General features: G+C 44.7%; 1 protein-coding gene across 1 annotated transcript in view; it reads left to right on the top strand.

The window, feature by feature from the left end:
• The window catches only part of LOC306934612 (uncharacterized protein), a 65,898-nt gene that overhangs the window by 32,732 nt on the left and 15,666 nt on the right, over nt 1-17,500 (top strand). Inside the window, exons 2-4 of the mRNA XM_079517256.1 lie at nt 2,095-2,150; nt 2,306-2,427; nt 6,051-6,125. Of these exons, the coding sequence (XP_079373382.1) occupies nt 2,095-2,150; nt 2,306-2,427; nt 6,051-6,125 (253 nt within the window). The remainder of the gene's footprint in view (nt 1-2,094; nt 2,151-2,305; nt 2,428-6,050; nt 6,126-17,500) is intronic.

Below are 17,500 nucleotides of genomic sequence, written 5' to 3'. Positions count from 1 at the left end.
TATACTAACACATATATCAGTTCTTCTATTTCTGTTTTTACAAATGAGAATCCTTCTCCCTCATGAGAGTAATTACTTATCTCTCCCTGTTCTGATTGGTCGATATTTGCCCCTAATGTGGACAGGTATGCGAGGGCTCGGTCATGGCTGCATTAATTGTAATTATTGTTTATCGTGATACAAAACACTCACAATATTCGCATCGCAGAGATTTTAATGTATTGTGAAATTGTCCTCTGTCATACACTAGGATGAATTAGCTTTTGTTGAGCTGCAAATTCAAATTCAGTACCACTTAAACCCTCTACACTAAATCCAGAACAGACCTGTAAAGTGCTCAATAATGATGCGCCCTTATTTCACTCTACACAAATCGATTTGCCAATAATAGCAGACCTACAAGCTCCTAGAGTTTGTAGATCAACTATTATTTTTGCAACGGTAATAGTTACATGTCATTTTCATATTGTTCCATCCCTACTGCTAAGACCTACAGGACGCTGTTGCATCTGTTTCAACAACACTGAACTGGACTTCGGGGAAACGCGCCCGTCTTCCCTCTGCTGCCTCTGATCACTCTGTTTCTCATTCATTAGCCTCAATGATGACATTACATCTTCCTCTCTATCTGGTTTCACTCCTAGTCATGTGCCTCGTTGTTTGCAGATCACAGCACAGCACTTGTTAAAGAAACCATGTCATATCCTGAATGGCTGCTATGCCTATAAAGAGTGTTACATCTATACTGATAATCCTAAAATCTTTGCACATCTCACTGCTAATACACCAGATGCTGTTGTTGTCAATGAAGATGGCAAAGGGTGCGTAGTGTTAGTCAGACTTCTGATGCGTCGTTATTGTCCAAAAGGTAATCTGATAGTCCAATAAACAGGCTTTAAACATAAGATCATGGAATCTTAAGAACTGGCATATTTTAATGAATGCCCGGGATACTTATACCAAAATGAATGGGTCCATATGATATGGATATGAACAGCAAATTACATAGATGAAAGGAAATACGACCTGTTACATCACAAATCAAGTTATTGGATCATATCAGTCCCTTGGTCGGGACACCCCTCGCAGCACAGGCCAGAGGTGTTGGTCGGGGCGCCCCTCGCAGCACAGGCCAGAGATGTCCCGTCCGTTGGTCGGGACATCCCTCGCAGCACAGGCCAGAGGTGTCATATCAGTCCGTTGGTCGGGACACCCCTCGCAGCACAGGCCAGAGGTGTCATATCAGTCCGTTGGTCGGGACATCCCTCGCAGCACAGGCCAGAGGTGTCATATCAGTCCGTTGGTCGGGACACCCCTCGCAGCACAGGCCAGAGGTGTCATATCAGGCCGTTGGTCGGGACACCCCTCGCAGCACAGGCCAGAGGTGTCGTCTGTCCTGGAGAGCTCTGACGTGTCTCACCTTTTCAGACACCTACGTATATAGAAAACGTTCTGTCTCTCTGTGACCTTGCTTGAGCACAGCTAGGGTGCACACTCCTATAAGTAATGGTAACTGCTTAATAGGTCTACTTTATCCCATCACTTCCCAATAATCCTACATTACTAACCCTACACCTATACAAAGATTGCGAAAGCAAACATTCTTTGTTCTGTTCTTATACGTACAGTTGTATGGTACAAAACACTGAAGTCCTTCAAACAGAAAGCTAACCTAACCCTAACCCTAACGGCATGCGGAAGCCACGGGTGAGTCTTAAATAACCGACCACGTATGTCAGGTACGTCGGACTAACGTATGTATGCCCCCCGGTAGCAAATCTGTTTCTATACTTGAAGTGGCCTGGTGGCTGCACCGTAGCTTAGAGGAAACTTTTGTACCCCTGAGGGGTTTGTGTATTTGTCCAGGATTTGATGACTGCACTTTCCTACAGCAGCGTGTAAATAGGCTATTTGAGTCCCTGTATGTGTACCCTCTTATGTGGACATAATTATTAATTATTATAATGTGTGTGTGTGTGTGTGTGTGTGTGTGTGTGTGTGTGTGTGTGTGTGTGTGTGTGTGTGTGTGTGTGTGTGTGTGTGTGTGTGTGTGTGTGCACACGTGCGTGTGTGTTTCTATCTCTCTCTCTGCAGGGCTCTGTTCACATACGATGGAGTCAGCAACAAGTTGAAACTGGCAGACTCCGGAGGTGAGTGTCTCCCCCCTCCCTCCTTCTTGCGTTTATTTTGTAATGGCATTTAATTAACAAAGAGTTATTATTAGTATTATTTGACATTTAATTTATGATCTCATAATTATGTTTGTGATTAGTTATTAATTGACCTTTTTGACCTGCACCCTCAGCGGGGGGTCTGGTGGAGCTGGTGGGGAAGTTCCATGTGTCCAAACCTCAGTACGGCCTGTGCAGAGTGGGGCCCCCAGGGGCCCCGGACGCAGGGGGGCCCCGGGTGGTCCTCATCAGCTGGGTGAGACACGTTCACACATACACGCACGCACGCACGCACGCACGCACGCACGCACGCACGCACGCACGCACGCACGCACGCACGCACGCGCGCACACACACACACACACACACACACTCACACACGGAGTATCCATGTACTGTGGCAGCTCACAGATCATGGGTTGACAGAGTAATGTGTTCATACGAGGCTTTAAATGCCTTCGTTACGTTAAGTGGCTTATTCACATTCTGTGTTTGTTTTTACATACAGTAAGATTACATATATTACATATCTAGGATTATATGGTATAGATTCTATAGGTTCGTTTTGTTTTGACATTGGATTACTTGACATCTGGACTTACTGGAGAGTGAAGTTAACCCATTAAGACCTGGGGCCGTTCCAACAAATGTCTTCTAAATCCTTAACAGTTTCCTGAAAATCCATATAATGCCTTGTTTGCCTTTATCTCCGTCATTGCTCTTTCTTCCCACTTTCACTGCTACTCAGCTGCTGAAATTCAATTGGGAATTCAAAAATATGTTTTAAAGATATTTTAAAAGGTGTAGTTCCAGACTATAGCATTCAGGAGGTGTACAGTAGTTCCAGACTCTGTAGCTTTCAGGAGCTATAGTTCCAGACTATATTTGGAGATTGTGGAATAGTTGTCTTTCTACGCCTAATCTCTCAAGAACAGATGAATCCGTCGGTAGGGGCATTCAGAACATGTGAACATTGGGGATTAGTGGAATGAAAACGTAAGCGCCCCACGGGAAGAGGAGGGCCGAGGGCGGACCAAACTGGTCAACATCCTGTTATCCACATTCTATTTGGCGGTGCCTCCGGAGGCAAATTCAAAAGGAAACAAACAGCAAAGGGCGTTTTTTTTTTTTTTTTGCCGATGGTTTCCTAGATTGGGCTACGACGCCAGACTAAGTATTTTACAACAAGGGATTATCTGACATGAATGAACAAGAACTAATCTTCACTAGCAACTCTTGTCATGGATATTATTACTGTATAAGTCCAGTGGAACTGGTTTTAAGTGTGGCTACTCAACAGCCCCCTTGAGCTGCGGTGTCCCTCAGGGTTCTATATCCATGGCCCCGATATGACCTCCATATGCTATCAGTTATGCAAGACTGTAAGTCAGGGGTGGGCAACTGGCGGCCCGGGGGCCACATGCGGCCCCCACCTTCACTTAATGCGGCCCTCAGGTTAATGTCAGAATTCTGATATAATATTGGTTTCAGCTGATTACAATTCCACAACATGCAAACATGACCCGCTTTAATTACTTCAGTCTAAATTAGTAGCTCAATGCTTCAACACAAGTATAATTAAAGGCATTTGAAATGAAAAATATTAATTTTCAGGATTCTGATTAAAAAAATAGCAAAAATTCAAGATTTCAATTCGAATATAGCAAAAATAGCCGATCTACAAGCTCAAAACGCGTCGCGACGCGTTTTGAGCTTGTAGATCGGCTATTTTTGCGACGACCGTAATATATGGCCTTAGGGAGTGAGTGTTGAAATATAGTGGCCCTCTCCATTGTCAAAGTTGCCCACCGCTGCTGTAAGTGCTGACATTTTTACCATTGAGACACAATTCATGTCAGACCCTGTGCGAGACATGACCTTTGACATCATCTACACGTCTCAATAGGACAGCAGGGAGACAAATAACAACCACCCCAATTGTATAAGTTACATTGTATAAACCCATTTTGACCTGAGATCAGATTCTAAAAATGTCTTCTACATCCTGACAGTTTTCTGAAAAAGCTATGTTTCTATGTCAGTCGTTCTTCGAATTTTCAAAAATAGCAGACCTACAAGCTCGTAGTGCGCCACTCGGTGGCGCGCTATGAGCTTGTAGATCTGCTATTTTTCAATAGATAAAGCATAACATAATGCTAACACCAAAAGGGGTTCCCGCCCAAAATGGTTTAAAGCTAGGGTAAGTGATATTTTTGGGTTAAAACAAAGTGTTTTTTGTTAAAAGGTTACTTCACTATATTGTGATAACTGATAATCATTGAGTGTTTGTCTCTCCGTTGATAAACAGAAAATACATTTTCAGGTAGGTGACAAAGTAGCCATTTATCAGCCAGTTCCAAATTTGTCTGCTCATTTCTTTGTGTCATGTTTCCACTTGTTTAATCTGTATCCTGACTGCGTTCTCTATCCTGATTGGATAAAATTGGTATCCCGACCTGAAAATGCATTTTCTGCTGGAGATACATGGAGACTCCTACTACTGAACAAACAAACTCTTTAGCATTGAGTACTATCACAATATAGAGCTTTTTAACCAAAGAAAATCACTTACCCTATACTACCTTTACCATACTCTACCATACAGAGTGCCGCTTTAGCCCAGGTATAACACTAGGGTGACCAGATCCAAATATGTTCAATTTGAGGGACAGGAGCATCAATTGTGTGGGACAGAGGGGACGGGACGGGGTTAGTAACTTATTACTTAAATGCCTTGATGTCATAGTTGACCAGAAATGTGCCTATTATTTTCTTGTGACCCCTCTGGCGTCACATTTTGTTTTATAATGGTAATTTTGGTCATGGGTGGTATAGGGCGACTACGGTAAGATAGCATGAGAAATAGCCTAGTGGATATTTCTCATGCTATTTTAACAGGCTTAAAAACACATCTTGCAGGAAAACAGAAAGACAACTATTAGAGGAGTAGAGGACTTAGCCTGGCTAATAAGCCAGACTCAAATCACACTGTCGTGTGGTATTTGAGTCTGGATATGCTGTGTATGGATCTTGTTTCCCGGGGGGCGGGTTCAAACATTTTCTCTTTGACGCAATTGGTTAGAGCTACTGTCAGTCAAAGGTCTCAAGCATTGAACGTCACTGTACCAAAGCCCGCCCATATTGCATACCGTGTCCCGATTGGCCACACCAGTTCTCTGGTGTAGGAAATGGGCGTACAATTGAGCCTCTCCAGACCGTAATCCGCCGGCAGGCAATTTTTTTTTTTGCCAACGGCTGATTCAGTCTGGCTTATTAGCCAGGCTATAGAGGACTAACTATTAGGGCATTTGAACACTGATACCTGCCAGTCACAATGTGGGACAGGGTCTCAATTTGTCCTGGAAATGAGGGACTGCCCCATGCAAAGTGGGACATCTAGTCAGTGGTCACCCTATATAAAACAGAGATCCTAGTCATTGGCTGCCCACCGGACGTTAACCGTCTATAAGGCAAATGTGAAAGAGGTTTCTAACCTGGGTGTCTTCCTTGTCAACCACATGAACTAATAACTATGAATGAGTAGGGCTGTGACGATTATCACATTTTACTTGATGATTAATTGTCGCTCAAATAATTGCAATTATTAAAGATTTAAGTGTGTTTCTGTTGTTGAACATTATTGGAACATTATGAATAAAAAAAAAAATAGGCTTTGTAAACAAAAGGACAAATAATGTAATTTTAAGTTTAAGTTTTTACATCATGTCGTTGCATGTGTGTGTGTGTGTGTGTGTGTGTGTGTGTGTGTGTGTGTGTGTGTGTGTGTGTGTGTGTGTGTGTGTGTGTGTGTGTGTGTGTGTGTGTGTGTGTGTGTGTGTGTGTGTGTGTGTGTGTGTGTGTGTGTGTGTGTGTGTGTAGATGGGTCCCAACCTGGACGAGTTGCGCAAGACAGAGTGTTCCAGCCACATCCCTGCTGTGAGGGGCTTCTTCAGGGTATGTCACACACACACACACACACACACACACACACACACACACACACACACACACACACACACACACACACACACACGCTGTGAGGGTGAGGGGTTCATCAGGGCACGTGGGTCAAAGGTCACTTGAAAGGTCTAGCGTCCACACGTCAACATTTACCCAGAGAAACAAACAGAACCTTTCTGTCTGTCTGTCTGTCTGTCTGTCTGTCCGTCCGTCCGTCCGCCCGTCCGCCCGACCAACAACCTACCTCAAACCCTAACCTAGCCATAACCGCAACCACGGGAGCAGCACATGTTCGAGTGCTAGTCCGACCGTTTTTCCCGCATGTCGGACTATCGGTTCCCCCCGAACTGAGCTCATGCTTCCTTCAATGCATGAGGAGTGAGCAGGCCGCTTCTTATCACCTGACAGGGGGGAGTTTCCCTGGTAGCACGTGGAAGGAACACGTCATTCCAACCAGTACCTTTACCCTCCGTCGTCTCATCCATGTTGGATCGATCAGAAATTCGCAGGCAGCCTCCGTCGTCTCATCCATGTTGGATCGATCAGAAATTCGCAGGCAAAGCACTCAGTAAAGGAGGACGATGTGCTCGGATTGCTGATATGTGTGTAATGTTAGGACAGTTGTGTGTGTGTGTGTTTGATTGTTTGATTGAATACTGTATTAGTCAGAAATAGAAACAGTGTGAGGTATAGAGTCAGACATAAGGCTCACAGGATCTGTGTTAGAGACCTTGTCTGGGACCGTCCCGGCCCGGGTCATTCTCATTACAATTCAACCAGTGTGCATAGCGGTAGTCACCAGTGCATTGAATACCTCCTGTCATTGAGTCTGTTACACCAGTTACGATACGTTATTTATTTTGTTTATGAACAGCTGACAGCCAAGTTAACTGACAAGTTACCAGGTGCTGAAAAATATCAGCTAATAGCAACATCACAGCACGTTGTGTGAGCTTGCAGATCGGCTATTTTCAGCATGTGGTAAGTAAAATGTGGCCCAGTAAAATCAGGCTTTACTTGGGAGATGTGTTGGACGAGGCGACACACAGCTAAACGCCAAATGAACTAATTGCAGTGTGCGTGTGGTGTGTGGTATGTTGTGTCTATAAGCACAGTGTATGTGTCATTTAATCACACACACACACACACACACACACACACACACACACACACACACACACACACACACACACACACACACACACACACACACACACACACACACACCTATCTATAATTACTCACAAGAGTTTACCTTCTATTGTTCGGTCTGTTTCCTCTCCTCACTGCGCTTCCTGCTGTTCTGTTTGTACACGAGTCGGCATCACACGTTAGCCAGAAAACCTTCTAAAGGGACCAGGAGAGGATGGTACAGGTCTGGAACAGACAGAAAACATTCTAAAGGGACCAGGAGAGGATGGTACAGGTCTGGAACAGACAGAAAACATTCTAAAGGGACCAGGAGAGGATGGTACTGGTCTAGAACAAAGGTCCTCTAACTTTTTAAAATAGGTATATGCCAAGCCCCCCCAAACGGCTTGGAAACTGTGAAGCCACCTTGCCCTACTGGCCAAAGCTGGAACTGCAGGCGGGCGAAATGCATGCACAAGCAAAGGAGCGCACAGCTGCTGGGGTTTAACAGAGCGCTCGTTCATGAATCGATTCAGGCGCGTTCATAGAGTTAATACTCTATGATACATTACAATACATTTTGGGCACCAACCTGCTCATCTGGAGCAATTACAGGTTCAGAGTCTTGCTCAATGACACTTCAACACTAACTCTGGGGTAGCCCGGGATCGAACTGGGCACCTCACGGTTCCCATCCAGCCGCTCTACCGGCCACTCTACCCCTGAGCCAATGCAGCCACTTGAAATGAATAGCTGGGGGCGGCGTAGTCCACCTCTAGTTTATATATAACTCTATTATGCATATATGTCTTCCTTCTTCCAGGCCTCTTCCGACTTCCTTCACAGGTGTTACCGATGATACTAATGAAGGCTCTGTTCCATTCTGGTCAAACCGAGTCAGGGTGCTGCTATTGTGCATGTTGGCTCACTGGAAACACTCTGCTACACCAGTGGGTCTCAAGGTGTCCTTCAGTGGGTTCCAAATGGCCCAGTACGGGTGTGTACACATGGAACCAAATGGACCTGCACGCCTCCATTTGGTTCCATATGTACACTAGTATCATCAGTAACACCTGTGAAGGAAGTAAGGAATGTGCCCGGAACTAGGAAGAGTTATTTCCAAAATGGCTGCTGCGTATATATACTCTGTTTCAAGGACCTCAAGTTTTACTGCAATCTATACTACTATTCTTAGAGTGTACAAATTGTCCATTTGGTTCGATTTGTACACCCAGAATTACAGTCCCATATCTCCTCAGGGACCCCTGGGGATCTCCAGACCTCAGTTTGAGAACCACTGAGTTTTAAGCCTGGTGAATCGTGACATCTGATTCTGTTCATGAACAGTTTAGGAAAACACAAAAGTATTGATATTTTAGAAGATTTCGGGAAACTCTTTGAATATTAGCAACGCATTGATATTAAAACAAAAAATGTACACAGTAATTCGTACTTTGGAATACTTAAGTAGGCCTATATGCAAAAATATACACAATCAGATTAGTTCTCTGTGTGTGTGTGTGTGTGTGTGTGTGTGTGTGTGTGTGTGTGTGCGCGTGCGTGTGTGTGTGCGTGTGTGCGCGTGCGTGCGTGCGTGCGTGCGTGCGTGCGTGCGTGCGTGCGTGCGTGCGTGCGTGCGGAGGGGGGTCCGAGGGGGCGGGGCCACAGGTTTCCTGTGTTTCCATGTAAGGCATCGTCACCCAGGCAGCTGGACAAGTATTTGTGGAATGTTTGTTGTTTTTTTGTCTCCTTTTTTTTACAGTAAAACTCTGGAAACCCCCCAACTACACACACACACACACACACACACACACACACACATACACACACACACACACACACACACACACACACACACACACACACACACACACACACACACACACACACACAAGATGTGCGTGCCTGCGTGTTTCAGAGACAGACAAAGAGAGAGAGAGAGAGAGAGAGAGAGAGATAGAGAGAGAGTGTTTCTCAGTGTATAATTCTCAGATAAATATATAGTTAAAATAAATGGAGTTTAGATAAATCTATTTGTTCTAATAGAGCTGTGTCTCACAGTGTTGTTGTTATCAAGCTACAAGTTTAACTGCATTTGAACCAATGAGATCCTGAGGAATCTGCATCTTCAACAACTCCACTGTCTGGCACGCACACGCAAAGACACGCACGCACGCACACACGCACGCACGCACACACACAGTATGTAAATGAACCGTAGAGAATTTCATCCTTCTGTGAAGTGTGGGAGAACTGCGACCCTTGACCCTTTAGCAAACACATATTTAAGGCAGGCAGAACCCACATGCTAACGCCAGCGGATGATAACGCTCAGTCCCTCTGCCTTCCAAACGAGCCGTAGAACCTCGCTAAGCTCGTTAAGACTAGACGATACAACGAGCGGTTCTCAAACATTCTCATGACAAAGACCTCCAGATTGATTGATAGATTGAATACTTTACTGACAGTTTGAAAACGTATGGCAATCAAGGTCCTGACTCATGGATTCCCATTGTGTGCCATTGTACTGAATTAATCATCAGTCCGACACGCAATAGTCCGTCACCCAAACCCTAACCTTACCCTAACCGCACACGGAAGCCACGGGGAGTCCCACGCATGTGTCTTAACTGGCTACACATGTCAGAACCACGGGTTAGTATTAACCAGCAACGTATATCGGACTGTTGGTACCGTGGTACGTCGCACTAAAGTCCCCCGGAGCGTGTCCACTGGCAGGTGGCAGCACAAAATGCAGTTCCCCCCGTGTTTGTGCCAAATCTAAGGGGAACAAGGTCAGATGATCTCCCTCTGGTGTTATGCCCATGGGCATAACTCTCTTACACTGGAGAAGTAGTTTGATAGTTAACTGGGCCAGATTTATACCCAAATCCAAAAGATTTTGTGCCAAGAAGGGACCCCCGTAAGAGAAGGGTGTGGTTGTTAGATTAACTTCTACAATTGTAGGTGGAGAGAGACCTATACTGTATGTTTGTAGTCATTCCTCTCATTGGGTTCATGTTCTGTGAAATAAATTACTGACATGGTTTAGGGTTGGATCCCCCTCAAGCGAGGACCCCTGGGGGTCCTTGGACCACACTTTGAGAACACGTCCGAAAGAGTGCTTTCAGCCTGTAGATACAGTTTTATTATGATTCCAGTTCCATAGATGGCTTTCTTGTGTACAAACATTGAGACTGCACGCGCAGGTGCCGGTTTCACGTAATCAATTCCCAACAGATCCACAAACCTGTTGTTTTGGGGAGCGCTGGTTTCAGTCCAGTCAGCCTCCTCTTGTGTGTTGACTGCATGGTGTGAGACTCAGAGACACACCCTAGTGAGACAGATATATACTTCAACCCGCCGTCAGTATTGCATGCTGAGAACAGCTGACATACAAGCTCACATCGCGTTGCGAACGCGGCCGGTGTGAGCTTGGTCGTATGCTGTTCTCGGCCGCTCTCTGCGCGCAACGGTGCATGGCGGAGCATAAATTAGGTTTGAGGGGGCTACAACTGTGCGATCAAGCAGCTGTGATCATAGGAAATGCTCCCTCTGCGACTGGAGGTGGAGTTTGGGGGGCAAATGCTTTGAGAATCGCTATTATTGAGGGGCGCTAGCCCCTACAGGTTTAATGTTTGTTTTTAGTTCAATGTTTGTTTTATAAACACCATTGACAATGATGAGAAATTAATGTTTGTTTTGTACCTAACACAAACATTAAATCTCATTAACAATATAGAGAATTTAATGTTTGTTTTGACACTGTTTGTTTTACATCATCACCTAATCATATAGAAACATGAGCAACCTCCTCGATGTTGTAAGATGATAAGAGCGCCCCTCACTTCACACGTGTGTGATTTTTGTTGGCACAACATAAACCAACGTATATATTTCAAGAGCGAGAGATCACAGCAAACATCCACCCTAAACCTTCTTCTAACACACTGGGAGGAAAACAGCATCTGCAAGTTTGATGGGATGCATTTTTACCCGTCCGTGCTGTGACCACTTTTACATTGCATCTATTGAGCGTTCGGTTTCTTTTGTGACGTTGTCTGGAAATGCGTTTATTTCACTCCCAAACACGACTTTCCCGACATAATTGATAAAGACCTCTTTCCCTGCCGAACACGACATTCTGAAGTTATGTTTTATTTGTAGCCGATTTTGATAACTTTTAAGACATACAAGGTTTTCCGCTGAGACTGTGTCATACGTCACACGTTTGGATCACGTGACCGGAAAAAAATAACTGACGCTTGCTTCTCAGGGCTTCTGGGTAATCGAGTCACAGTGCAATCCTATGGAGAATCATGGCAGCCTCCGGGTCGCTCTGTTCTCGCTTCTTGTTTTGGATGGCGGTGGTGGAATATGTCTCGACATTATGAGAAACGATCGCGCTATTTTAAGGTGGCCGATCGTGAAGTGGAGCTACGTTCACAACCGGGGGATTCTTCAAAGTTTAGTGAAAAACTGCGGCAGGGAAACGATGTTTATGATCGAAAACTTTGACGATAAATGTAGCCTGTGAGGTGTGTGTTCTGTGTTTGACTGGTGGAGTCTTATTCACGCTGACGGTAAACGCTCTGTGTTCGACTAGTAGAGTCTGAACATTCCCATGCAGTGAGCTCATGTTCACACATCTGGGATCCATTAGTCCTGCCTTACTGGCCTACATCTGCTCATGTCGTCACCATATAGTTATTTATAAACTAGAGGGTGGACTGCTCCGCCCGCTGCTATTTATTTTAATGGAAGTTGCTCACTGGCGTTTGAAGCACCCGGAAGAACGCTACTTCCTTTTTCTTGATTTGGGCACCAACATTTGGTGAACTCCAGGAACGCGCCTGAATCGATTCATAAACGTGATAACATCTGTGTTATCTTCAGCGGTGAAGCACAGGTGTGAACGGCACTTGCACATACATCACGGTCTGTGAGTTGGCCAACCGAATTTGCATTGTGCTCAATGCGCACAAAGAAGGTAGGTTGCCTACCAATGATCCAACTGTGACACTTCACAAAGAGCAACAAGCCAATCAATGGTGCACGGTACACGGTAGACTGTCTGTCTGTCTGTCTGTCTGTCTGTCTGTCTGTCTGTCTGTCTGTCTGTCTGTCTGTCTGTCTGTCTGCCTGCCTGCCTGCCTGCCTGCCTGCCTGCCTGCCTGCCTGCCTGCCTGCCTGCCTATGTGTCTACCCGCCCACCCATGCGGGTGCAGCTGCTGGCTTTGATCTGCTCGACCACAACTTGTTTATTTACCAGGCTGTCACTCATAACAAACTGCACTGCACTACACCGGTGGTTCTCAAACTTCTTCATGCCAAGGACCCCTAAATTAATGTGAATTTGGTAGAAAAGATTTTGTGCTAAGGACCCCATACAACTTAATTTTGTTGTGTGTGCGTGCATGTATCATACCAGTGTTAATTTTGATTTGATTTTAGTCATAGTCTTGAATAAAATTCCATTTATTTTTAGTCATATTTTTCTCATCTGGAGTGTTTTTGTTTTAGTTTATTCAAATTGATTTAGTCTATTATCATCACTATTATATCACCATTATGATCACCCCGACTGGGTCACCCGAGTGAGGGGTATGATGTTCACGAGACCCGAAACCCCGCTGACCTTGGGATACATCACTGAGGATACGTCCCAGTTGCATCCAAGCAATGTTTTTTCGTTCTCATTATTGTATTTTTTGGAATAGCCAATTAAGCCCCCCCGCCCCTTTTCCCCTAATTTATTTGCCAATTGATTCCTCCCCATACAATTCTGTGTTGATGGGCTGCATCTGTCTGGTGTCTTGTCCGTGTTTGCCATCAAACACGGACAAGACACCAGACAGACACAAGACAGGTGTGAACTGTGAATCCAGCCTCACTGTGTTGTATCCTAGTACTGACTCACCTACCAGTGAGGAGCCCCCACCGGGAGGACGTAGTCGTAGAGCATTCGTCCTACTCCTCCTGCCCAACGCTACCCGCTGACGGGTGCCACCCCAGCCCACAGGAGTACGCACAATGACCACTAGTATCCCCGTCTGGCATCCCTCCCCTGAACGCGGGCCAATTGTGACTCCCTAAGATTTTTGTCTATTTTTTATTTTTTTTACGTTTGTTGACGAAATTGCCAGTATATATTTAGTCATAGCGTTTAGTCATCTTAGCTTGTTTCTATTTAGTTTTTCATTTAGTTTTAGTCAGTGAAAAAACAGGTAGTTGTTTTCCTACAGTCCAACAGTGTGAGGTCAGTGAATAGTGAGTTAGTCACACTCATCGAAGCTGTTTATTTCATGGTGTCTACCAGTGCGTGCGTGCGTGCGTGCGTGCGTGCGTGCGTGCGTGCGTGCGCCTGTCTACCAGTGACTGAGCTCCAAACAACGTGTGAGTTATTCTTCACTCTGGTCCCATGAGTCTCCACCACTGGTCATCTGGATCCCATAGAGGCCAGCATGTCCTGCTCTTGGTTAACTCTTTGGCACCCAAAAATAGACGATCTACAGTCTCACTCAACATTGTGTGATTGTGAATTGTGTTAATCTCTTTTCCACCAACAGAACTTTGGTTGTATACAACTGGTTCCGTTCTAGACTCCATTTTTTTGTTCCAGTTCAGAACCAACTTTTAGAGTTCACTTCATTTTCAGTAGAAACACTGAACTGGTTCAATATTAGGTGGGAAAAAAGAACGGAACCCGTTCAACCCTGGTGGAAAAGTGCCGCTAGTGTAACATAAGGTTTCCAGCTCCATCCCGGGCTCCCCCAGAGTTACAGTCCAAGTGTCCTTGAGCAAGACTCTGAACCCCTAATTGCTCCCGATGTGCAGGTTGGTTGCCTTGCATGGTTTCCTCTGCCATCTGTGTATGAATGTGTGTGAATGGGTGAATGTAAAGCGCCTTGGATAAAGGCGCTATATGATTATGAATACACCATTTATAAAAGAGAAGGTTAAAGCCTCAATCTGTGATTTCTTCTACTGTTTAGCTGTATGTATACCTGTAGAACACCAAGAACAAAGGTTTAGAATGATAAGTGCTAAACTTAACGGAGAATTTGCGATTTAGCACGGTCAGAGCTGAGGAGCGCTTGCCATGGGTTTTTTTATTATAATTTTTTTCATCTCTACCACTGGTTAATGGATACCGTTATATTATAATTTTGCATATTATGCTAAATTGCTAATTGCTTAGGAAACCGTGCACTAGTGTGTGGGTCATTTCAGATTGGGTCTGACTAAATGTTTAGGCTTTGAGATTGTCTTTGCGTTAATCCCTGTATTCCTACAGTAGTTACTGCAACACCTCTGAGGTCGTTTGCAAGGTCAAAGGTCACATAGATGGCATGTGTTGAAGGGAGGAGGCGCGCTGGAGATGAAAAGCAAACACACCCCGTTAATAACACTCTCCCAGTCGGCCTGTCTCAGCATGTAGAGCATCTGCACCCACGCCTGTTTTTACAAGGGGCAGCTTGCTGCTTCAACGTGGGGCTGTCAACAATACACATTTAAGCCGGCGATTAATTGCCACACCAATATTGCGATTAACGATTTAATTGTTGTTTTTTTGCGTCATAATTTGGTATTTCTGTTTGCCTTTTAGGTTTCGTAATCACAAAGTGCACATGCAGGGCAGATATGGCAAGTGTAACTTTTTCAATAAAACAAAAGTTCAATTTGATATAAATCTTTTCTAAATATATGTTCTATTGAAAGTGGACAGGGGTTATCTTTTCCGGAAAGATGATCTGCCATGTTATCTGCCAGATCCCCCCCTCCCTGCATCTCTTATCTCTTGATTGATTGATTGATTGATTGATTGATTGATTGATTGTTTTGTTTGTTTGTTTGTTTGTTTGTTCATTTGTGCATTCATCCGGAACACAGATTGTGTACCGGTATGTTATATGTTATGTGTGTCGTGTATTAACCTTCCGTGAGCCACAGTAAAAGTTTCATCCTGGCTATTAGCATAGCGTTGCTAAAGCAAAGGGTTCATCCTGACAATGATTGATGTAAATTAAACATGGATGGAGCGTATTGTTTGTTTTGTAATGATCACTACCGGCAACCATGTGTCATTATGTCTGTCTGTGATCTGTTCTTTAGTTCTCTCTTTCCTTCCTTCATTGTCTGTCTGTCTCTCTGTCTCTGTCTCTGTCTCTGTCTCTGTCTCTGTCTCTCTCTCTCTCTCTCTCTCTCTCTCTCTCTCTCTCTCTCTCTCTCTCTCTCTCTCTCTCTCTCTCTCTCTCTCTCTGCATGTAGCAGCTGGTAGAAGTCAGGTTGGGTTTGTTTCTGCCATGACGTAATGAACGCACGTACGCACGCACGCACGCACGCACGCACGCACGCACGCACGCACGCACGCACGCACGCACGCACGCACGAACACACACATGCACACATACACAGAAGCTCTATTGTTGCTAAAGGCTTAAAGTTCATGTGCGTTCTCTCCGCTGACAGATGTGGAAAAGTTAGCACCATGTCCATCAGCAGTGGCCTCACACCCTGGGTGTAGAGCGCTGGTTCTCAAACTGTGGGTCAGGACCCCCAGGGGGGTCCACTTCACATAGTCACTAAAGGTGACTTGATGAGGGTTGCGACCTGCATGTTGCTGATGTGCATGCTGCTCACGACCTGCATGTTGCTGATGTGCATGCTGCTCACGCACGTTTACGTACACTGTTGCAAATATATCTGATTATGAATGATAGACATTTACAATGTTAATATATTATATTATGCCACAAGCGCTAAAACTGTATACATGGACTAGTAGTTAAATATCATAAGTTGTTTTATATCTGTTGTCCTTCCTATACTGTTCATGGCAATGTTACAACTGGTGATAATAATTAATAATAATTTGTCAGTAAATAATTCACAAGCGAATGAGAAAGAAAGAAAGATGAACATTAGCTGCTGTTGCCACTCTCTCCGCTGTGTTCAGAGTATGCGTTTTTATGTCGTTCAGACTCCCATTGGCTGGGGGCGCCCGCTGGCCAAGTGGTCAGGCGCATGCCACATATAGGCTCTGGCCTGACAGCGCGTTGCGCCGTTGCGTGTTAGAGTCCCGCTCATGGCGACCTTTGCTGCATGTCTCTCCCCTTCTTCAAAAACAAATATAAAAAAAATAAAATAAAAAAAAGACTCCCATTGGCTTAGAAGGCAGCCAATCGTGACTAGGTTGCTAGTAAGGTCGCTATGAGTCTGCCAATCATTACTAGGTTGTGTTTAGAGTCGTCTTTACGGTGGTCAGTAGTGGTGTTGCGTGCAAATGTAGGCCAGGCTGCTTCGCACCTGGCAAAAAGGATGATATATAAACTTCAAAAAGTGATATCTGTCAGATGAAAATAGTTGTAGAATGTAGTTTGTCGTAGTTTAGAATGTCCCACACTGCTAATCAGTGTGTGTGTGTGTGTGTGTGTGTGTGTGTGTGTGTGTGTGTGTGTGTGTGTGTGTGTGTGTGTGTGTGTGTGTGTGTGTGTGTGTGTGTGTGTGTGTGTGTGTGTGTGTGTGTGTGTGTGTGTGTGTGTGTGTGTGTGTGTGGTGACGGATATTGATTCACTTTTGCCATACACTCTATTGTGTGAGAATAATACACACAAATGCACGCACGCACGCACGCACGCACGCACGCACGCACGCACGCACGCACGCACGCACGCACGCACACAAGGAACATTATGTTCTGTTCTGTGGTCATTTGTCATTTCTGAATCCAAACTCACTTCTCTCCCTGCGAGCAAACTGCTGAATATTTCCACTCTTGCTCTCTGTCTCTCTCTGTTTCTCTCCACGTGCACGCATGCACGCACGCACGCACGCACGCACGCACGCACGCACGCACGCACTATTTTATCCCATCTCTCCTGTTCTGTCTTCATCACGCCAACCCTGCATTCCAGAGAGCTGTATTCACAGTGACTGTATGCCAGTGGTGTACAGTAACTATTAGTATGTTTACTTAAGTACAATTTTGAGGTATTTGTAGTTTTGTACTTTATGTGAGTATTTCAAACACTTTTACTTCTACTCCACTACATCTCTGAGGAAAGTATTGTACTTTTACTTTGAAAACCTTAGTTACTATAGTTACCTTTTAGTTTTTACATTTAGATTTGTATTACAAAACATACATTAACCACTTACGGTCTATATATATTCCGGCTATTTGAAAACAGCTTGTAGATATTTATACATTTAAAAAAGTTGAAATGAGACATTCT

Source organism: Electrona antarctica (genome assembly GCF_951216825.1).
Source record: "Electrona antarctica genome assembly, chromosome: 12".
NCBI classification, from domain to species: Eukaryota; Metazoa; Chordata; class Actinopteri; order Myctophiformes; family Myctophidae; genus Electrona; species Electrona antarctica.
The sequence above is the reverse complement of the archived record's forward strand: the minus strand, read 5'-3'. Positions and strand labels throughout refer to the sequence as shown.